This window comes from Taudactylus pleione, unplaced genomic scaffold (genome assembly GCF_031769625.1).
Source record: "Taudactylus pleione unplaced genomic scaffold, aTauple2 ptg001017l, whole genome shotgun sequence".
In the NCBI taxonomy this organism is placed as follows: Eukaryota; Metazoa; Chordata; class Amphibia; order Anura; family Myobatrachidae; genus Taudactylus; species Taudactylus pleione.
The window spans coordinates 321988-346351 of NW_028285418.1; the positions used below are offsets into that span (position 1 = coordinate 321988).

The 24364-nt window shown below is 46.5% G+C and overlaps 1 protein-coding gene across 1 annotated transcript in view; it reads left to right on the plus strand.

The window, feature by feature from the left end:
• The first annotated feature begins 1270 nt into the window (after window positions 1–1270).
• The window catches only part of FTCDNL1 (formiminotransferase cyclodeaminase N-terminal like), a 54994-nt gene continuing 31900 nt past the window's right edge, over window positions 1271–24364 (plus strand). Inside the window, 1 exon segment of the mRNA XM_088461106.1 lies at window positions 1271–1385. Within this exon segment, the coding sequence (XP_088317232.1) occupies window positions 1271–1385 (115 nt within the window).

Sequence of the window (24364 nt, forward strand, 5' to 3'; positions counted from 1 at the left end):
AGTGGTTGCAGACATTTGCATATTTTTGCAATAGCGATCCATGCTGAATCAGGCCCCTTGTCTTTTGTTTAATATTATCTTAACCGGTCGGACTAAAGGTGCCAGCAGGCCCTTAATATCCGGGCACACTGGTACTTGTTGTTCCACAAGTGCTATCATCCCCGGGCAGGCTTGCTGGGACTTATAGGTCACCTGTAAAGAACAATGGGCCTGATACTGGCCGCTGCGAAATTATGCTAACGCTTCCCGATCACAGGGGGCGGTTCGTGCGCACGCACTGAGATGCATGCACAGAACGCAAACATCGGCCGGGTCCGTGCGAATTCGCAGCTGCGTTCCTTGCTGAGTCAGGCCAAATATTATTAAGTCTTTAATCATCCTTACCATTACGCACCTAAAGCCCAGGGGTGCAGGGAAGAACCCCAGGGCTGGTTGTCCCCCGGGAAGGAGGACCCCATTTTTGGGGGGTCCAGACTTTCCGAAGGATTTCAGGCCTGAACTGACCAGTTTGGGACTGGTTTACATTATGACAGGGGAACCCTAAATTGTTATGCCCCCTGGCACTGGTTCAGCCCGGTGCTGGTTATTGGAAAACAGGGGGAACCAAACACCATTTTATCCCTCAATTTTCCAATGCCAGCCCAGTTTGAGAGGCCCGGAGCTGGTTATAGATTTGTTTAAAAAAATTTAACTATTTTGCTGTTCCTGGCAGCGTTTATACCGGCGGGTCGCAGATGATGGCATCTAGCAGCGGCTGTGTTATTTTATTATTATTGTCGACATTTAGGGGTAAATTTACTAAAGTGAGAGTTTTTAGAAGTGAGTTTTAAAGGTGATGTTGCCCATAGCAACCAATCAGATTCTAGCTATTATCTTCTAGAAGGTGCTAGTTAAATGTTAAGTAGAATCTGATTGGTTGCTATGGGCAACATCACTTTTAAAACTCACTTCTAAAAACTCTCACTTTAATAAATTTATCCCTTAGACTCTACATTTTGATTGTGGATCATATGATTTGTTTATTTTTGGCCCTGTCGACATTTTGACTATCGACATGTTGTTTTTCAATGTTGACATTTTAACGGTTGACACTTTAACCATGTCGACATTATGGTGTTGACATTTAATTGTTTTAAGTTTTGACTGTCTAAATTTTGACTACATCCGCCCCTGAGCGCTGCAGGTAACGGACTGTATCACAGCTGTACTGAAATTGATAATTTGTTGATGCAAATTATTATTTTATTATTTTTTTTGTACAGGAAACCGCATGGCGTCCAGGAAGCTTGGGATCCTTTTGATGACCTCCCTATTAAATGTCTCAGAGGCCCGGAATAAAGAAGTTGTGGAGAGAATTGCGAACGCTGTTTTGTGTAACAGTCGCGGTAAGCGCCTTTTGTGGTACGGTCACTTGTGGCACAACCAGACGTATGTATAGCTTATGTCAAGTATTTCTACAGGAAGTGATAGATAGGATTCATCATTTTCACATATTAAAACCTTCAGTCTCTAAAATACACGTGCAGACCTTATAGAACTTTAGTAATGACCATTAGGCTGCAGTATTGGGGATCAGTGATTCCTTTTTTCAGCGAATGCTTCAATAGAACGTACCTTCAGAGGCCAGCCCTACCGCTTGGCGAACCAGGTCCTTAGGGGGGCGCTTATGAGCACTGAGAGCCTGATGCAAATTTGGATTGAATTGCGTGTATGGAAAAAAAAAGACATATATTCATGTGTATCCCCTGTACTGTACCTGTGGGCAGACATACGTATATTCATGTGTATCTCCTGTACCTGTGGGCAGACATACGTATATTCATGTGTATTCCCTGTACCTGCGGGCAGACATATGTATATTCTTGTGTATCCCCTGTACTGTACCTGCGGGCAGACATACGTATAATCATGTGTATCCCCTGTACCTGTGGGCAGACATACGTATATTCATGTGTATCCCCTGTACTGTACCTGCGGGCAGACATACGTATATTCATGTGTATCCCCTGTACTGTACCTGCGGGCAGACATACGTATATTCATGTGTATCCCCTGTACCAGCGGGCAGTCATATGTATATTCATGTGTATTTCCTGTACCTGCGGGCAGACATACGTATATTAATGTGTATCCCCTGAACCTGCGGGCAGTCATACTTATATTCACGTGTATACCCTATACCTGCGGGCAGACATACGTATATTCTTGTGTATCCCCTGTATCTGCGGGCAGTCATACGTATATTCATGTGTATCCCCTGTACCTGCGGGCAGACATACGTATAATCATGTGTATCCCCTGTACTGTACCTGTGGGCAGTCATACGTATATTCATGTGTATCCCCTGTACCTGCGGGCAGACATACGTATATTCATGTGTATCCCCTGTACCTGCGGGCAGACATACGTATATTCATGTGTATCCCCTGTACCTGTGGGCAGACATACGTATAATCATGTGTATCCCCTGTACTGTACCTGCAGGCAGTCATACGTATATTCATGTGTATCCCCTGTACCTGCGGGCAGTCATACGTATATTCATGTGTATCCCCTGTACCTGCGGGCAGACATACGTATAATCATGTGTATCCCCTGTACTGTACCTGTGGGCAGACATACGTATAATCATGTGTATCCCCTGTACTGTACCTGTGGGCAGACATACGTATAATCAATCATGTGTATCCCCTGTACTGTACCTGTGGGCAGACATACGTATAATCATGTGTATCCCCTGTACCTTTGGCCAGACATACGTATATTCATGTGTATCCCCTGTACTGTACCTGCGGGCAGACATACGTATATTCTTGTGTATCCCCTGTACCTGTGGGCAGACATACGTATAATCATGTGTATTCCCTGTACTGTACCTGCAGGCAGACATACGTATATTCTTGTGTATCCCCTGTACCTGCGGGCAGACATACGTATATTCATGTGTATCCCCTGTACCTGCGGGCAGACATACGTATAATCATGTGTATCCCCTGTACCTGCGGGCAGACATACGTATATTCATGTGTATCCCCTGTACCTGCGGTCAGTCATACGTATATTCATGTGTATTCCCTGTACCTGCGGGCAGACATATGTATATTCATGTGTATCCCCTGTACTGTACCTGCGGGCAGACATACATATAATCATGTGTATCCCCTGTACCTGTGGGCAGACTTACGTATATTCATGTGTATCCCCTGTACTGTACCTGCGGGCAGACATACGTATATTCATGTGTATCCCCTGTACTGTACCTGCGGGCAGACATACGTATATTCATGTGTATCCCCTGTACCAGCGGGCAGTCATATGTATATTCATGTGTATTTCCTGTACCTGCGGGCAGACATACGTATATTAATCTGTATCCCCTGAACCTGCGGGCAGTCATACTTATATTCACGTGTATACCCTATACCTGCGGGCAGACATACGTATATTCTTGTGTATCCCCTGTATCTGCGGGCAGTCATACGTATATTCATGTGTATCCCCTGTACCTGCGGGCAGACATACGTATAATCATGTGTATCCCCTGTACTGTACCTGTGGGCAGTCATACGTATATTCATGTGTATCCCCTATACCTGCGGGCAGACATACGTATATTCATGTGTATCCCCTGTACCTGCGGGCAGACATACGTATATTCATGTGTATCCCCTGTACCTGTGGGCAGACATACGTATAATCATGTGTATCCCCTGTACTGTACCTGCAGGCAGTCATACGTATATTCATGTGTATCCCCTGTACCTGCGGGCAGTCATACGTATATTCATGTGTATCCCCTGTACCTGCGGGCAGACATACGTATAATCATGTGTATCCCCTGTACTGTACCTGTGGGCAGACATACGTATAATCATGTGTATCCCCTGTACCTGTGGGCAGACATACGTATAATCATGTGTATCCCCTGTACTGTACCTGTGGGCAGACATACGTATATTCATGTGTATCCCCTGTACCAGCGGGCAGTCATATGTATATTCATGTGTATTTCCTGTACCTGCGGGCAGACATACGTATATTAATCTGTATCCCCTGAACCTGCGGGCAGTCATACTTATATTCACGTGTATACCCTATACCTGCGGGCAGACATACGTATATTCTTGTGTATCCCCTGTATCTGCGGGCAGACATACGTATAATCATGTGTATCCCCTGTGCTGTACCTGTGGGCAGACATACGTATATTCATGTGTATCCCCTGTGCTGTACCTGTGGGCAGTCATACGTATATTCATGTGTATCCCCTGTACCTGCGGGCAGACATACGTATATTCATGTTAGGGGTGAGCGGGTTCGGATTTCTGAAATCCGAACCCCCCCGAGCCCCCCCGATCCGAGTCCGATCCGAGTCAGGCTCGACTTTTCCCGCCTGACTCGGATCTGACATCGAGGCAAAACGTCATCATCCCGCCTTCCGAGTCTCGCGGGTTTTGGATCCTATATAAGGTACCCGCGTCGGCGCCATTTTCTCACTCGGCTGTGGACAGTGAAGAGGGAGGGTGGGAGTTAGTGCTGTGTAGTGTAGTGTAGTGTAGTGCTGCTGTTGTCCACTACTTCAAAGTCCATAGGGGCTGGCTGTGTTGTGCTGTGCTGCTGTTGTTAATAGGGGCTGTGTCCACTACTTCAAAGTCCATAGGGGCTGGCTGGACTGTGTTGTGCAGTCAGTTCTCCATAGGGGCTGTGTCCACTCCAAAGTCCTGTGCAGTGTCCCAGTCCTAAAGGGGTGCTGTAGTGTTGTCCAGGGGGTGCTCTGTCCATCAGGGGTGCTCCCTCCAAGTGCTAAAAAAATAATATATTTTCTGTGTTTGTGAATTGTGTGCGCAGTAGCCGCACGTGCATCAACAAAGTAGTGCCAAGCGTGCGCCTGTGTCATAAGTAAAGGGCCGGCTGGCTTGACCGTTAAAGGGTGCTGTAACCCCCGAAAGTACACTCCAGTCCAAACCAAAAAAAAATTATTTTCTGTGTTTGTGAATTGTGTGCGCAGTAGCCGCACGTGCATCAACAAAGTAGTGCCAAGCGTGCGCCTGTGTCATAAGTAAAGGGCCGGCTGGCTTGATCGTTAAGGGTGCTGTAACCCCCGAAAGTACACTCCAGTCCAAACCAAAAAAAAAATTATTTTCTGTGTTTGTGAATTGTGTGCGCAGTAGCCGCACGTGCATCAACAAAGTAGTGCCAAACGTGCGCCTGTGTCATAAGTAAAGGGCCGGCTGGCTTGACCGTTAAGGGTGCTGTAACCCCCGAAAGTACACTCCAGTCCAAACCAAAAAAAAAATTATTTTCTGTGTTTGTGAATTGTGTGCGCAGTAGCCGCACGTGCATCAACAAAGTAGTGCCAAACGTGCGCCTGTGTCATAAGTAAAGGGCCGGCTGGCTTGACCGTTAAGGGTGCTGTAACCCCCGAAAGTACACTCCAGTCCAAACCCAAAAAAAAATTATTTTCTGTGTTTGTGAATTGTGTGCGCAGTAGCCGCACGTGCATCAACAAAGTAGTGCCAAGCGTGCGCCTGTGTCATAAGTAAAGGGCCGGCTGGCTTGACCGTTAAGGGTGCTGTAACCCCCGAAAGTACACTCCAGTCCAAACCAAAAAAAAAATTATTTTCTGTGTTTGTGAATTGTGTGCGCAGTAGCCGCACGTGCATCAACAAAGTAGTGCCAAGCGTGCGCCTGTGTCATAAGTAAAGGGCCGGCTGGCTTGACCGTTAAGGGTGCTGTAACCCCCTTAAGTACACTCCAGTCCAAACCTAAAAAAAAATTATTTTCTGTGTTTGTGAATTGTGTGCGCAGTAGCCGCATGTGCATCAACAAAGTAGTGCCAAGCGTGCGCCTGTGTCATAAGTAAAGGGCCAGCTGGCTTGACCGTTAAAGGGTGCTGTAACCCCCGAAAGTACACTCCAGTCCAAACCAAAAAAAAATTATTTTCTGTGTTTGTGAATTGTGTGCGCAGTAGCCGCACGTGCATCAACAAAGTAGTGCCAAGCGTGCGCCTGTGTCATAAGTAAAGGGCCGGCTGGCTTGACCGTTAAGGGTGCTGTAACCCCTGAAAGTACACTCCAGTCCAAACCTAAAAAAAAATTATTTTCTGTGTTTGTGAATTGTGTGCGCAGTAGCCGCACGTGCATCAACAAAGTAGTGCCAAGCGTGCGCCTGTGTCATAAGTAAAGGGCCGGCTGGCTTGACCGTTAAGGGTGCTGTAACCCCCGAAAGTACACTCCAGTCCAAACCAAAAAAAAAATTATTTTCTGTGTTTGTGAATTGTGTGCGCAGTAGCCGCACGTGCATCAACAAAGTAGTGCCAAGCGTGCGCCTGTGTCATAAGTAAAGGGCCGGCTGGCTTGACCGTTAAGGGTGCTGTAACCCCCGAAAGTACACTCCAGTCCAAACCTAAAAAAAAATTATTTTCTGTGTTTGTGAATTGTGTGCGCAGTAGCCGCACGTGCATCAACAAAGTAGTGCCAAGCGTGCGCCTGTGTCATAAGTAAAGGGCCGGCTGGCTTGACCGTTAAAGGGTGCTGTAACCTCCGAAAGTACACTCCAGTCCAAACCAAAAAAAAATTATTTTCTGTGTTTGTGAATTGTGTGCGCAGTAGCCGCACGTGCATCAACAAAGTAGTGCCAAGCGTGCGCCTGTGTCATAAGTAAAGGGCCGGCTGGCTTGACCGTTAAGGGTGCTGTAACCCCCGAAAGTACACTCCAGTCCAAACCTAAAAAAAAATTATTTTCTGTGTTTGTGAATTGTGTGCGCAGTAGCCGCACGTGCATCAACAAAGTAGTGCCAAGAGTGCGCCTGTGTCATAAGTAAAGGGCCGGCTGGCTTGACCGTTAAAGGGTGCTGTAACCCCCGAAAGTACACTCCAGTCCAAACCAAAAAAAAATTATTTTCTGTGTTTGTGAATTGTGTGCGCAGTAGCCGCACGTGCATCAACAAAGTAGTGCCAAGCGTGCGCCTGTGTCATAAGTAAAGGGCCGGCTGGCTTGACCGTTAAAGGGTGCTGTAACCCCCGAAAGTACACTCCAGTCCAAACCAAAAAAAAATTATTTTCTGTGTTTGTGAATTGTGTGCGCAGTAGCCGCACGTGCATCAACAAAGTAGTGCCAAGCGTGCGCCTGTGTCATAAGTAAAGGGCCGGCTGGCTTGACCGTTAAAGGGTGCTGTAACCCCCGAAAGTACACTCCAGTCCAAACCAAAAAAAAATTATTTTCTGTGTTTGTGAATTGTGTGCGCAGTAGCCGCACGTGCATCAACAAAGTAGTGCCAAGCGTGCGCCTGTGTCATAAGTAAAGGGCCGGCTGGCTTGACCGTTAAAGGGTGCTGTAACCCCCGAAAGTACACTCCAGTCCAAACCCCAAAAAAAATTATTTTCTGTGTTTGTGAATTGTGTGCGCAGTAGCCGCACGTGCATCAACAAAGTAGTGCCAAGAGTGCGCCTGTGTCATAAGTAAAGGGCCGGCTGGCTTGACCGTTAAAGGGTGCTGTAACCCACAAAGTACACTCCAGTCCAAACCAAAAAAAAAAATATTTTCTGTGTTTAGCCGCACGTATATATCAAATCGATATAACATAAATGGAGGACCAAACTTTCTCCGATAAAAATAAAATAGAGAAAGATCAAGAACCACTTCCTCCTAGTGCTGAAGCTGCTGCCACTAGTCATGACATAGACGATAACATGCCATCAACGTCGTCTGCCAAGGCCGATGCCCAATGTCATAGTAGAGGGCACATACAATCCCAAATGGCAAAGTTCAGGAAAATGACCTTGAAAAAGACATTTAAATCAGCTGAAGAGAAACGTAAACTTGCCAATATGCCATTTACGACACGGAGTGGCAAGGAACGGCTAAGGTCGATCCCTAGTATGTTCATGACTAGTGGTTCAGCTTCACATGACGATGGAAGCACTCCTCCCACTAAAAAAATCAAAAGAGTTAAGCTGGCAAAAGCACAGCGAAGAACTGTGCTTTCTAAGAAGATATCACAAATCCCCAAGGAGAGTCCAAGTGTGGTGGTGGTTGCGATGCCTGACCTTCCCAGCACTGGACGGGAAGAGGTGGCTCTTTCCACCATTTGCACGCCCCCTGCAAGTGCTGAAAGGAGCACCCACAGTCCACTTGCTGATATGCAAATTGAAGATGTCACTGTTGAAGTACAACAGGATGAGGATACTGGTGTAGCTGGCGCTGAGGAGGAAGTTGGCGAGGAGGATTCTGATGGTGATGTGGTTTGTTTAAATCAGGCTCCGGGGGAGACAGTTGTTGTCCGTGGGATGAAAAAGCCCATCACGGTCATGCCTGGGCAGAAGACCAAACATTCCACCTCTTTGGTCTGGCAATATTTCTATCCAAATCCGGACAACAACTGTCTTGCCATATGTACCATATGTAAAGGTGAAATAAGTAGGGGTAGGGACGTCAACCACCTAGGAACATCCTCCCTTATACGGCACCTGCAGCGCGTTCATAAAAAGTTACTGTCAAGTTCAGAAACTTTGGCTCAGACCGTAAGCAGTCCAGGGACACCTAAATCCCGTTGTCCTGTTGTATCCAAGCGCCTGCAAACCACACCGTCAACTCCCTCCTCGTCAATTTCCTCCTTAGTCAGGATCGGAAGTAGTCCTGCAGGCCATATCACTGGCATGACTGACTCTCCTATCCGGGATTCCTCCGGAGGATCCTGCATTGCTACGCCTACTGCTGCCGCTGCTGCTGTTGCTGCTGCTGCTGGGAGTCGTTCATCATCCCAGAGAGGAAGTAGGAACACCACTACTTTTACTAAACAATTGACCCTCCAACAGTCCTTAGCGAGGAGGATGAAGTACGACAGCAGTCATCCTGAAGCAAAACGTATAACTGAGGCCTTGACTGCTATGTTGGTGTTAGACGTGCGTCCGGTATCCGCCATTAGTGCAGTGGGATTTAGACAATTGATGGAGGTAGTGTGTCCCCGGTTCCAAATCCCGTCTAGATTCCACTTCACTAGGCAGGCGATACCGAGACTGTACAGAAACGTCAGAAAAAGTGTCCTCAGTGTCCTGAAAAATGCCGTTGTACACAATGTCCACTTAACCACGGACATGTGGACAAGTGGAACAGGGCAGACTAAGGACTATATGACTGTGACAGCCCACTGGGTAGATGTATCACCTTACGCAGCAACAGCAGCAGCGTCACCAGTAGCAGCATCTCAGAAACGCCAGCTCGTTACAAGGCAGGCTACGCTGTGTATCACCGGTTTCAGTAAGAGGCACACCGCCGACAACCTCTTAGAGAAACTGAGGGAAATCATCGCCCAGTGGCTTACCCCACTTAGACTCTCCTGGGGATTTGTGATATCTGACAACGCCACCAATATTGTGCGGGCATTACATCTGGGCAAATTCCAGCACGTCCCATGTTTTGCTCACACAATAAACTTGGTGGTGCAGAATTTTCTGAAAAGCGACAGGGGCGTGCAGGAGACGCTTTGGGTGGCCCGAAAAATTTCTGGCCACTTTCGCCATTCAGCGACTGCGTGCCGAAGACTGGAGCGCCAGCAAACACTCTTGAACCTGCCCCGCCATCACCTGAAGCAAGAGGTTGTGACGCGGTGGAACTCAACCCTCTATATGCTTCAGAGGATGGAGGAGCAGCAAAAGGCCATACAAGCCTATACATCCACCTATGACATAGGCAAAGGAGGGGGTATGCACCTGACTCAAGCGCAGTGGAGAATGATTTCCGTGTTGTGCAAGGTTCTTCAGCCCTTCGAACTTGCCACACGTGAAGTCAGTTCAGACACTGCCAGCTTGAGTCAGGTCATTCCCCTCATCAGGCTTTTGCAGAAGCAGCTGGAGAAAGTGAAGGAGGAGCTAAGACGGAGCGATTCCGCTCGGCATGTGGGACTTGTGGATGAAGCCCTTCATTCGCTTTGCCAGGATTCCAGGGTGGTCAATCTGTTGAAATCAGACCACTACATTTTGGCCACCGTGCTCGATCCTAGGTTTAAAGCCTATGTGGTGTCTCTCTTTCCGGCCGACACAAGCCTGCAGAGGTGCAAAGACCTGCTGGTGAACACACTGTCAGCTGAAGCGGAACGTGACACGTCAACGGCTCCTTCTTCATTTTCTCCCGCAACTGGGGCTGCCAGGAAAAAACTTAGGTATCCTAAGCAACCCGCTGGCGGTGATGCAGGGCAGGCAGGACCAAGTTTGGACATCTGGTCCGGACTGAAGGACCTGGCAACAATTTCTGACATGTCTACTGTCACTGCATATGATACTGTCACCATTGACAGAATGGTGGAGGATTACATCGGTGACAGCATCCAAGTAGGCATGTCAGACAGTCCATACCTGTACTGGCAGGAAAAAGAGGCAATTTGGAGGCCCCTGTACAAACTGGCTCTATTTTACCTGAGTTGCCCCCCCTCCAGTGTGTACTCCGAAAGAGTGTTTAGTGCAGCCGGGAACCTTGTCAGCGAAAGGCGTAGGAGGTTGCTTCCACAGAATGTGGAGAAGATGATGTTCATCAAAATGAATTATCAGCTCTTCCAGGGAGACCAGCCTCCAGAACGTACAGAGGGACCTGTGGTGGTGGATTCAAGTGGGGACGAGTTAATACTTTGTGAGGATGAGGATGTACACACTGAAGAGGGTGAGGAATCGGTGGATGAGGAGGATGAGGATGACATCTTGCCTCCGTAGAGCCAGTTTGTGCAGGGACACATTAATTGCCAGCTTGTTTTGTGGGGGCCCAAACGAACCAATCATTTCAGCCACAGTTGTGTGGCAGACCCTGGCGCTGAAATGATTGATTTGTTAAAGTGTGCATGTCCTGTTTATACAACATAAGGGTGGGTGGGAGGGCCCAAGGACAATTCCATCTTGCACCTCTTTTTTTCTTTGCATTATGTACAGTTTGGGGCCTAGTTTTTCTAACTGCCATCCTGTCTGCCACTGCAGTGTCACTCCTAGATGGGTCACGTGTTTGTGCCGCCCACTCGTGTCGCTTAGCATAGTCATCCAGCTACCTCGGTGCAACCTTTTGGACATAAAAACACTATTGTGAGGTGTGAGGTGTTCAGAATAGACTGGAAATGAGTGGAAATTAAGGTTATTGAGGTTAATAATAGCATAGGAGCAGAAAAACCTACAAATTCTGTGATTTTAGCTGTTTTTATGCTTTTTTTCAAAAAAATACAGATCCAAAACACAAAACCCAGAACCCAAAACACGGAAGGGTGGTTTTGGCAAAACCAATCCAGATCCAAAACACGAAGAAAGATCCAGATCCAAAACCAAAACACAAAACACGAAAAGTGGCCGGTGCACACCCCTAATTCATGTGTATCCCCTGTACTGTACCTGCGGGCAGACATACGTATATTCATGTGTATCCCCTGTACCTGTGGGCAGACATACGTATAATCATGTGTATCCCCTGTACTGTACCTGCAGGCAGTCATACGTATATTCATGTGTATCCCCTGTACCTGCGGGCAGTCATACGTATATTCATGTGTATCCCCTGTACCTGCGGGCAGACATATGTATAATCATGTGTATCCCCTGTACTGTACCTGTGGGCAGAGATACGTATAATCATGTGTATCCCCTGTACCTGTGGGCAGACATACGTATAATCATGTGTATCCCCTGTACTGTACCTGTGGGCAGACATACGTATAATCATGTGTGTCCCCTGTACCTTTGGCCAGACATACGTATATTCATGTGTATCCCCTGTACTGTACCTGCGGGCAGACATACGTATATTCTTGTGTATCCCCTGTACCTGTGGGCAGACATACGTATAATCATGTGTATTCCCTGTACTGTACCTGCAGGCAGACATACGTATATTCTTGTGTATCCCCTGTACCTGCGGGCAGACATACGTATATTCATGTGTATCCCCTGTACCTGCGGGCAGACATACGTATAATCATGTGTATCCCCTGTACCTGCGGGCAGACATACGTATAATCATGTGTATCCCCTGTACTGTACCTGTGGGCAGACATACGTATAATCATGTGTATCCCCTGTACCTGCGGGCAGACATACGTATATTCATGTGTATCCCCTGTACCTGCGGGCAGACATACGTATAATCATGTGTATTCCCTGTACCTGCGGGCAGACATACGTATAATCATGTGTATCCCCTGTACTGTACCTGCGGGCAGACATACGTATAATCATGTGTATCCCCTGTACTGTACCAGCGGGCAGTCATATGTATATTCATGTGTATTTCCTGCACCTGCGGGCAGACATACGTATATTAATGTGTATCCCCTGAACCTGCGGGCAGTCATACTTATATTCACGTGTATACCCTATACCTACGGGCAGACATACGTATATTCTTGTGTATCCCCTGTATCTGCGGGCAGTCATACGTATAATCATGTGTATCCCCTGTGCCTTTGGCCAGACATACGTATATTCATGTGTATCCCCTGTTCTGTACCTGTGGGCAGACATACGTATAATCATGTGTATCCCCTGTACTGTACCTGTGGGCAGACATACGTATAATCATGTGTATCCCCTGTACTGTACCTGTGGGCAGACATACGTATATTCTTGTGTATCCCCTGTAGAGGGCAAAAACATGGAAGATACTCTCCGCCAACAAAGCGCTTTTAACGTAATTCCGGATGCCTGCCGTAAACGGGATGATAATGCAACTATACGCCCGTTTTCTGGGTCATACGCATCTGTACAGTTGCACCGTTACGCCTCCTCCTACCGTCCTCCGTCATCCAGCAGTTACACCTTCCCCATTCTAGGTGCGGGAGAAGCGACCGAATTTGGCGTCCGCTGTGCGTACAGATGTGTCCTCATACACTGTGGCTTCAGTCGGTCAACCAGCCACTCCTGGCACGCCAGGTTCCGGTGACTCTGCCGCGCCGAGCGGCTTTTCTGCTCTAAATGTGCATTTTATTTGCACAAATAGAAAAGCTGGGAGAGACAGAACTACTCTGCCAGCTACACCGATCAATGTAATGTGCCACTGCGTCTGGATCTGTATATGAAGTGCTGCGATGGCAGCGCCCGCGGCTTTTCCTCATGCCAACTTCCATTGTGCTTCGGCACACTTAGGTGAGTGCCCAGCACTTATGGAGGTGCTGGGATTCCCCCAAGCTCTCTCTCTCGGACCCTTCTCTAGTAATGAATGCTCGCACGTGTGGGGCCCCTATTGGCGCACATTTGCAGCAGCTCTGCCGCCCTCGTACAGTACAGTGATTGTTTAAGTCAGGGGTCTTCAACCTTTAAGAGAGTGTGGGACACATTAAAAAATTCAACGAAGCCCGAGGGCCACTAAGCTTAACTGCGGTATTTAGACTCTGCCCCCTCCTCACACAATTATGTCCCATAACTGCCCCCTCCTACAATTTTAATTAGGTCCCAGAACGGCTCCCCCTCCCCCCACAATTATAACTGTCCCTCCTCTTCCAATAATGATGTCAGATAGTTGCCCCCATATTCAAACAATTATGTCCCATAACTGCCCCCCTCCAGCATAAAGGATCCATTAAAAAGTCAGACCACAGATCTATGGGGGCGGCCATCTTCTCGGCTCTGGCTCCACACTTCTCCCACTGTGCTTTTGTAGTTACTTTTCCTTTGATTGGTGGATAACTCCAGCCATCCCCTCCCCGGTTACTGTAAGCAGCCACACACCCTAATGCCTGCCTCTGTGTCTCATTCACAAAATACTGAAGAGACACAGCAGGCGAGCCACGGGGAACAGCTCCACGGCGGGCCACGGGTTGAAGACCCCTGGAGTAAGTGATCACTATACTTTTTAGACTTCTTGGAGACCATGGGCCTGATTCAGACCCAGACGCTATACTGCGCTCGCTCACATTGAGCGATTTTTTGCAATCTACGCATGTGTATCATTCGCAATGCGCGTGCGTGAACCAGTCATTGCGATGGGAAAGCGCTCGCCCGTAGCCCACAGTCGGGCCGCTATTTTGAGTGACAGATAGCGCCGTTTGTGGGTGGTGACAGGGGAAGGTGCTTGTAAACGGGGGTGTGGATGTGCGAACGCAGGCGTGCCCGACCGTCTGACCATCGTTTAATGGGTGTGCATAATTAGTAAAGTAGCGTCTGTCATTACACACGTGACTGGGTTGTATTTTAGCCAGAACTGCTCGCAATGTTGTGGTCGGAAAAGGCTACCACAAGCGCTGCGAGCAGCTCCGATGTCTCTCGATGTTCCCGATTAATCCTACAACTGCCGGAGATGACATGTGTTGCGAGTGGCAAAGGGGTGTCTTTATACAGGTGCGAGCGCATAGTGCGGCTGCTCGCTATTACTTAGTGGGCAGATTTACGCAAAGCAGTGCGAGCACATGATTTAAATAGGCGGCCCCTTTTAGCCAGCGAGCGGACGCAAAATAGCGTCTGGGTCTGAATCAGGCCCCCATGTCCCTACATGCAGATTTTGCTACGTAACTCCAAGATAGAGAAATAAATGAGATTTTTTGAATGCTATCCATAATCAATGTGCCCTGTAAATCTTAATAGTAATTGCTATTGGTTTCCAAAGGACACAATGGAGGGACTCACTTTCCCACTGTAAATCCATCACCTCCAATTAAGCTTTTTTTTTATTTTTTTAATTCAGTAATTTTGATTGATTTTGCATGTATAAACTTTACAAAAGAAAATAATAGGAAATTAAATCTTAACATTTTCTACAGTGTTAGTGTGGTCTTTGATCGTCACTACAGAAATAAACCGTATTCACAGAGTAAGCATGATTTATAAAGTATAATCATAGGTACAGTATACGAGCACATTAATAACATAGCGATCAGCTATACACAAGTAGAGGGGAACAACAAATCAAGCAGGTTAGAGTATCCTTGGCAGAAAGTGGTATCACACAACATTGATATTTTAACATTAACGGCTCACAGGCCATATTATCATACATTACATTAAACTGCAACAACAGATCTAAAACCCACAACCCCCGATTCCATATCAAACTTGGCAAAAGCTGAGTCTCACCATTTATCCCAATGCAATTCAATTGCAACACAAATTTTTCATGAGCAACAGTTTCATTTACCAATAATAGCCATTATCGGAACGTCGGACCCTCAGGGGCCATCCAAGATCGAGCCACCTTTGTAGGAGTACAAAAGTTAATGACATATTGCCTAGTATATTTATCTAATACACCCTCCTCTATCACTCCCAACATACAGACAGCAGGGGGTATATTTACTAAAGTGAGAGTTTTTAGAAGTGGAGATGTTGCCCATAGCAACCAATCAGATTCTACTTAACATGTAACTAGCACCTTCTAGAAGATAATAGCTAGAATCTGATTGGTTGCTAGGAGCAACATCTCCACTTCTAAAACTCTCACTTTAGTAAATATACTGCTAGGAGTTAAAACATAATGAGGTACAACCTTAGATATGGCTGTTTGGATAAATCTTTCCCTAAAAGGTCTCATACGGGGACAATCCCATGCTAAATGCCAAACAATCCCTATATCTGAAGTACATTTAGAACGTTGTGAGTCAGGGACGGACTAGGGCTGCTGAGCATCCCTGGTAAAAGGGGTGTGGCCTCGCCTCATGGGTGCGAGGACTCACAGGGACCTGGCCTCGCGGCACCCCGCGTCTTTCAGTATCCCCAGCCGAGCAGAGAGCCGTGAGGCGGAGCTGCTCCGTCGGGGTTTGACGCCAGACCGGCACATCTGGCCATCGGCCCTTCTGGCAGTCCGCCCCTTTTGTGAGTTGACCTATACAGCAGCTCAGGTGTTACATAAACTCTATGAAACAAGAACAGTTGTATTTGCTGATACCTGATGGAAGCTGTAGATACACGTGGGCTACATAGGGCATTTTTCCATATATCATCTGACAATACTCCCAAATCTGCCTCCCACCTTTGTCTGAGAAGCGGTAGGTCCGTACAGTGGTGTGCTTGCAGTATAGCCGAGTACAACACACAAATCAATTGCCGAGAACCAACTGAAGTTAATAAATGTTTGATGGGAGAACCCTGAGACAATGGAGGGCCAGCTTTGAATTGCATACCTCCCAACATGACCCTCTCCAGGAGGGACACAATGCTCTGGTCCTGGACTTCCCTTTATGATTGATGGAGGCTCCAGGGGTGGGGCTGCAGCACAGTCCAAAATTCAAATAGGGGAGTCACACCAACTGCCAGTGAGTCCCAGCCAGTGATATTTGGCAGCGTGTGAAATGACAGTTGGGGCGGAATTCAATTCTTTTCATCCCCTATCGCGCCCAACAGAGCTATTCTATTCTTGCTCCTGTCGGGCGCGATCAGCTGCCAAACGCTACATTTCAGCTCGCAGCCCCTGCGGGATGAGAGCTGAAATGTGCGAAAAGTGACATGTTTGGGCGCCCAAACATCACTTTTCGCGATCGCACCCAGCACTGTGGTCGGGTTTAGCTGCTTTACGCGGCTAAACCTGACCTCTATGGGCGCGATCAGCGTGAAAAGCTGGCACAATTGCATAGCGGCCCGCGATCTCCTGTCACTTTAGACGGGAGATGCGGGCCGCGAAATCAATTGAATTCCGCCCATTGGTGTGACTCCCCTATTTGAATTTTGGACTGTGCTGCAGCCCCACCTCTTACCAGGGAAGTCCCGGACCAGAGCATTGTGTCCCTCCTGGAGAGGGTCATGTTGGGAGGCATGGAATTGGGTTAGTAACGCGTGACGAAGTTGAAAGTATCTATATGAAAAGGTTTTGGGTATATCAAATTCCAGCTGAAGTTGACTAAGTGCCTTTAGCACCCCTGACTCATAGAGTTGTCCAAGGTAGACCACTCCCCATCTCTCGACACCTCTTTAATCTGTAGTAAGGACAACGCAAAGAGGCCAGAAGCACGATGTAAGTGGGGTCCGGATACCAACCCTGTGTCTGGAAACACTTTTGCAGCTAAATTCCAAATATATATAGCTTGTTTTACCAAAGTTGCCTTTATCCCACCCAAGTTAGCGCTCAAAAGCAGTTGCAGAGGTGTGTGGCACGGGAATATCTGTGTGACCATAAGGGTATGTACAGCATTAGCTAGATATTTAAATGAGTTTAGCCCTCCAGCTTTTGCAGACTGAAAAAGCTTTACGATTCTATGCAAATTCAGAGCATGCCCCGCCCATGCAAATTTCAGAGCCAGCCCCGTCCATGCAAATTTCATAGCACGCCCCGCCCATGCAAATTCAGAGAACGCCCCACCCTTGCAAATTCAGAGCAAGCCCCGCCCATGCAAATTCAGAGCAAGCCCCGCCCATGCAAATTCAGAGAACGCCCCGCCCATGCAAATTCAGAGCACGCCCCACCCATGCAAATTCAGAGCGCGCACCGTCCCTGCAAATTCAGAGCAAGCCCCACCCATGCAAATTCAGAGCACGCCCCACCCATGCAAATTCAGAGCACGCCCACCCATGCAAATTCAGAGCACGCCCCACCCATGCAAATTCAGAGCGCGCCCCGCCCATGCAAATTCAGAGCACGCCCCACCCATGCAAATTCAGAGCACGCCCACCCATGCAAATTCAGAGCACGCCCCACCCATGCAAATTCAGAGCACGCCCACCCATGCAAATTCAGAGCACGCCCCACCCATGCAAATTCAAAGCACGCCCCACCCGTGCAAACACGGAGCACACCCGAATCAATACCCACTTTGCTTATTTAAATATCATGGACGAACATGAATATTTTTTTTTTTTTTTTTTCCGGTGCTGTGCCAGATGCCCCACTCTTACCCAGTGATCGAGCAGAGTTTGTCACCGCATCTCAGCCATTGCCAGAATCTTCACCAGCTAAAGAACACGTCTTGGCATGAATGTCCTGCACTCCCTATTTAATAAATTAGGTTTTTTTCTGCGTAGTGACCAAGGTCAAGGGAATGAGGCAAAAACTGTTTTTATCATCATTTGAATATTTTTTTATAAGCAACGTATCAGTTCACTGAAAAGTATTTTACAAAAAAATAAATTAAAAAAACAAAAAACAAAAACATTATATCTTTTCCCTCCAAACTAAAATGGGAATAATGACTTACTTCCCCACAAAGCACTTTCTCAAAGCTATCGTCTTGAACTTTTGTATTGCCCATAAGTTTTTATGGAAGCCAGATTGACAGAATCATTGCCTCATCACTCACAAATTAGATCCTCTCATTTAGAACATAAACGAACGTCATAAAGAATATTTGCTGCAAAACGCCTCCGGCTCTTAATTTTTAGATTTTACCAATTTTTTTTAATGGAGCAAATTCCTAGTCATTGGGAACAGACTGCTTATTTGCTGAGCTGGGGACAACTAGCAAACCTAGATGTCACTATAGGTTCAGTCGGTGTCATTCGGGTGACAAAAACAGCACACACACACAAGGTCTTGTTATTAATATTATTTCTAAATCTTTCTGAAATACAGCCTGAAATTTATGAATGTATCAGTTGTAACGGAAGCCTCACAAACGTGTTTCTTAATTCATTATTCAAGTCAAGATGTTTTATTTCTAATGACAAAGCTTCAGTAACAGGACTAGTAAATAGAAAATTGAAGCTACCTGATTATACAGTCAGGTGCATAAATATTGGGACATTGACAGAATAATCATATTTTAGCCTCTATTCACCACCACAATGGTTTTGAAATTAAACAAACAAGATGTGCTTTAACTGCAGACTTTCAGATTTAATTTGAGGGTAATTACATCCAAATTAGGTGAACGGTGTAGGAATTACAACGGTTTCTATATGTGCCTCCCACTTTTTAAGGGGCCAAAAGTAATGGGACTATCAACTCAAAAGCTATTTCATGGACAGGTGCGGGCTATTCTCTCGTTATTTCATTATCAAATAAGCAGGTAAAAGGTCTGGAGTTGATTCTAGGTGTGACATTTGCATTTGGAATCAGTTGCTGTCGACTCTCAATATGAGATCCAAAGAGCTGTCACTATCAGTGAAGCAAGCCATCATTAGGCTGAAAAATCAAATCAAACCCATCAGAGAGATAGCAAAAACATTAGGTGTGGCCAAATCAACTGTTTGGAACATTCAGAAAAAGAAAGAATGCACCGGAGAGCTCAGCAACACCAAATGAGCCGGAAGACCACGGAAAACAACTGTGGTGGATGACAAAAGAATTATTTCCCTGGTGAAGAAAAACCCCTTCACAACAGTTGGCCAAATCAAGAACACTCTCCAGGAGGTAGGTGTATATGTGTCAACGTCAACAATCAAGAGAAGACTTCACAAGAGTGAATATAGAGGGTTCACCACAAGATGTAAACCATTGGTGAGCCATAAAAACAGGAAGACCAGATTAGAGTTTGCCAAACAACATCTAAAAAAGCCATTACAGTTCTGGAACAACATCCTATGGACAGATGAGACAAAGATCAACTTGTACCAGAGTGATGGGAAGAGAAGAGTATGGAGAAGGAAAGGAACTGCTCATGATCCAAAACATACCACCTCATCAGTGAAGCATGGTGGTGGTAGTGTCATGGCGTGGGCATGTATGGCTGCCAATGGAACTGGTTCCTTTGTATTTATTGATGATGTGACTGCTGACAAAAGCAGCAGAATGAATTCTGAAGTGTTTCGGGCAATATTATATGCTCATATTCAGTGAAATGCTTCATAACTCATTGGACGGCGCTTCACAGTGCAGATGGACAATGACCCGAAGCATACTGCAAAAGCAACCAAAGAGTTTTTTAAGGCTAAAAAGTGGAAAGTTATGCAATGGCCAAGTCAATCCCCTGACCTGAATCCGATTGAGCATGCATTTCACTTGATGAAGACAAAACTGAAGGGAAAATGCCCCAAGAACAAGCAGGAACTGAAGACATTTGCAGTAGAGGCCTGGCAGAGCATCACCAGGGATGAAACCCAGCGCCTGGTGATGTCTATGCGTTCCAGACTTCAGGCTGTAATTGCCTGCAAAGGATTTGCAACAAAGTATTAAAAAGTGAAAGTTAGATTTAGGATTGTTTAGCTTGTCCCATTACTTTTGGCCCCTTAAAAAGTGGGAGGCACATATAGAAACCGCTGTAATTCCTACACCGTTCACCTGATTGGATGTAATTACCCTCAAATTAAATCTGAAAGTCTGCAGTTAAAGCACATCTTGTTTGTTTCATTTCAAAGCCATTGTGGTGGTGAATAGAGGCCAAAATATGAAAATTCTGTCAATGTCCCAATATTTATGCACCTGACTGTATATATATTGCACTATATGGGTGTGATTGCGTGACAAAGTGCCCTCTTTGCCACAATACTGTATATTGTAGCAAGACCAAGCTAGGTGGCGACAGTGAGCCATGGATTCTGTATAGAGCTGGAGGGATCCACCCACACGGGGTGGAAATAATATGTGACTACACCTAGGGGATGCCTTGTGTACAGAGGGCCTGATTCAGCACGGATCGCAAGGCTGCATTCGCACGCACCTGGTCGATGTTTGCATCGCAGTGCGCGAACCAGCCACTGCGATCGGGAAGTGATCGCAGAGAGCACGCAGTCCCATCAGTGATTGACAGGAAGTGTCCGTTTGTGGGTGGCGACGAGGGGTGTTCGGCGGAACGCAGGCGTGCCTGTGCGTTTGAACGCCGTTACAGGGGCGTGCATAATCAAGCCCCAGCGACGGCATACACAGTCAGAGGTCTATATGGCGACAGGAAGCTTCGCAGGTAGTGAGTCATGTCAAGCTCAACCACAACTCTGTGTATGGATCCGATGTTACTCAAAGTTACCGATGTTTTCGCTGACTTGCGGATGTATGTAATGGGAAGCGGGAGGCTTTATACAGTTGTGGGGGCGTCTTGATATAGTGCTGCAGTTGCTGTGCGATCGCATTCATTAGCATATTTTCGCAGCCTTGTGATCCGTGCTGAATCATTCCGTGAGCTCAGGTGAGGTTAACGAAGAGAGTCCATGGCCCGTATTCAATTAGAAGCGAAAGCGGAGATCCGCGAAAAAGTATGGCCGATTGCGACTTTTTGCCAGGCGGAAACTTATCTCTGTATTCAATTCCATCCACTTTTCACTTGCGCCAAAACGCAATGCAATGTAATAGGCAAAAAAGATTTGCCTCTGAATAGGTGGAGAAAAAAAGTGCAAAATCACTAATTTGGGGTGCAAAGGTGGGGAAACCACTCTGCACACTTGGGACAGCCCCCCAAAGGATAACTGCATAAAAAAAAAAAAGTGAGGAACACCCCAAAAAAGCACTTTGAAAAAGGGGGCGAAAAAGTGCGAAGTGGGGTTACAAACTTGAAATCTAGCGAAATAGACTTTTGGGGGGGTCTGCAAGTATGGGCGAGGTGTTTTTTTGACTGCAGGTGTATGCTGAAGGTGCATTTATTACGTTTCTTATAACTTCACTTTGGCAACTTTTAAATATACTTGCACCCATTTTCAAGTATCCCAAATTTGCCAGGACCACTTATTTTCTCCTAAAAATACAGCTTTATGCCATTCTTCACCACTTGTGCAAAGACGCTAATTCGTGGCAAAACTGTTGTATTAGGGCTAATCGGGCACTACTACATTGATCCCCAATGTTTCCGAATCTTTTTGGGGGGGTTTAGGCTAATTTCCCCGATTCAGACAGCACTTTTTGCCTGTTTCGCGTCTTTTGGAATTGAATAGGGCGAATCGCGGGTATGCGCGCGATAAGTTCCGCGGCTAAAATACGCGATGTAGGCGAAAACTCCGGCAGGTGAAACTTTATGGTGTACACAAAACTAATTGAATACGGGCCCAAGTGGGACTGTGGCAGCTACAGAGCCCAGTATGACTGGAGGCCAGTGTCCAGACCTGCAGTCAGGCAGGGAGGACCACAAATCTCTGTTTGTGTAAAGCTGTAGCAGTCAAACTGCAGGCCAGGAGGCTGTGTCTATACCTGTGAGAGACAGGACTCTGAGACTTTTGAGAGACTGTGTGACATTTGCAGACTAACTGCCCATAATAGTCAGGGTTCAAGAAGTGAGGTAGTGCCCTGAATGGGAGCTAGGTGTTTGTTATTTTTGTTCCTGGATGCTGACAGTAAAGTTCCATTTGTTTCATTTAAACCCGTAGAGCTGTGTGTGGATCCTTATTATGTACCTAGGCACTGCACCACTGACGCAGCTACCGAACTAAATTACCACATTATCACAATTTATATCGCAGAGACTAGAGATAAGGTGGGGAACCATTTCTTTCTATGTTCTGTATGGCTGGGTACACACTAAGCGACCCGCCAATGCGACGCCCAATGGTGCCAGTGAGCAATATATCAGGCGGTTGGTACACACCGCATGATCTGGTGAACGGCCACCCGATATATCGGCAGCTGGGTCGCTCCATAGGCCACGCATGCTGGCCAACGGAACAACCCTGACGAATGACATACGGGAGAGCGCAAAGTGGCTACACACTAGATGATTTGCCCGATCGGACAACATATTGTCTAGTGCAGTGGTTGCCAACCAGTAGCTCGCCGTCATAATTTCGGTATCTCCGAGTCAACTATGAGACTATGAGGAAGTGATGAGGCCTTTGCTGCGCGCTCCCCTTTGGCGTCGATACCGTGGGTGAAGCCATGGGGAAGCTGCCATTGCTGCTATGGCAGTCACCTGACACGCTTCACTGTGACTCCGCCCATAGCATTAACGCTGCGGCGGAGCGGCAAAGTACACTACTGACATCACAAGTGATTCCCGTCCAGCACTGACTGGATTTAATTAACTTGATAAGCCCAGGCAAGGCATTTCTCCAGAATAAGAGCCTGCAGCATTACAAAGTAAGTTGCTAGACCACTTAATGTGGACACACTACAGATAATTTTATTTTACAATTTTAGTAGCTCTTCAGGACATTTCATTTATCTCGAGTAGCTCACACCCCAATTAAAGTCGGTGACCACTGGTCTAGTGTGTACCCGGCTTAAGTCTGTTTGGAAACATTTAAAGCTTAAAAGGACTTACACCAAGGAAACTTGACCTAACTTCCTTTTGTGTAAGTGAAAGCTGAGTAACAGTAACAGTACTAACTCCTAATGCTACCTTCCTTCAGGTCAAGATAAGGGAAGGATGACAGTCATCTGTCTCTTTGCAGAGTTGTTTTTTTCCATAGAATAGGACTGGTTTGTCAGCATAGTCAATCTCAAAAGTCTACCTAATGTTTGCCAGTTGTTTGGGGTTGGTGTAAGTGCCGATGATATTGATGACGGGTGGTCTCGTTTATGAAAGAGTGTTGGTGTGCAATTGCGTAGATGTGTGCACTTTAGAATGCATGCATAGTTGCATTACAGTTGCAGTTCATTCACATTCTGTTTGCAGTGAGTGTCCGCAGTTGACATTACATCAAAGTTGCCCGTCCCAAGTTATCGGCAACCTTGATCAATGGATTTAACGCGGCAGCACAAATATGAGTGAATGCTAAACAAAGCTGGTCCAGCATTTATTTTTGTTGCCACTTTAAATCCATTGATCAAAGCCGGAGACAATCGGCGACCTTGACAAACCGCGGGTTAGTGCAGTAAATCTAACCCTAGCTGTTTATATACATTTTCACATGCGGTTTAAGGGCCGTATTCAAGCGTCGAAAAGTCCGTTATCGGTGATAATTTATTTCCGATGACGCCATTTTCGCCGTTTCACTTTTCCCCATATTCAATTTCAAAGACTTTTCGCAGGTGCGAAAAGTCTTTGTCAATAAACGGGTATAAGTTTTCACCCTATAATAGGTGGTGAAAATAAGTGCAGAATTGGGGTTTTGGGGTGCAGTCTTTCAAAAAGTACCCTGCAGTACTTGGAATATCCCCTAAAAGTTATCTGTGTCGAAATTTTTTAAAAAAATAGCATAGGACACCCCAAAAAAAGTGGTTTAGTTTTGGGGGTGGAAAAAAAAAAGTTGGGGAACAAACTTAAAATCTAGCAAAATAGCCGCAGGGGGGGTCCCCAAGTCGCGGCAGGTGTTTTCTAGAATGCGGTTGGTTGCGGCAGGTGGATTTTTGATGAATTTTTAAAGTTCACTTTAGGGACTTCAAAATATACTCGCACCCATTTTCATGTACCCCAAATTTGATGGGACTAGTTGTTTTCCAAAACAAATGTTGCTAAATGCTATTCTTCACCACCTTTACAAAGACGCATAAAAGCACCTGCCGACACCGTTTAAAAACCCCAAACACCTTTAGCAGGTGAATTCAGGGGTACCCATAGTGATCCCCATGTCAGATCATCTTTGGGGGGTAACAGGCTCATTTCCCCAAAAGTGACAGGACTTTTCGATACTGATCTCTTCGCCGGGTCCCTTTTTGCCGATTCCTAATTGAATATGGAGATACG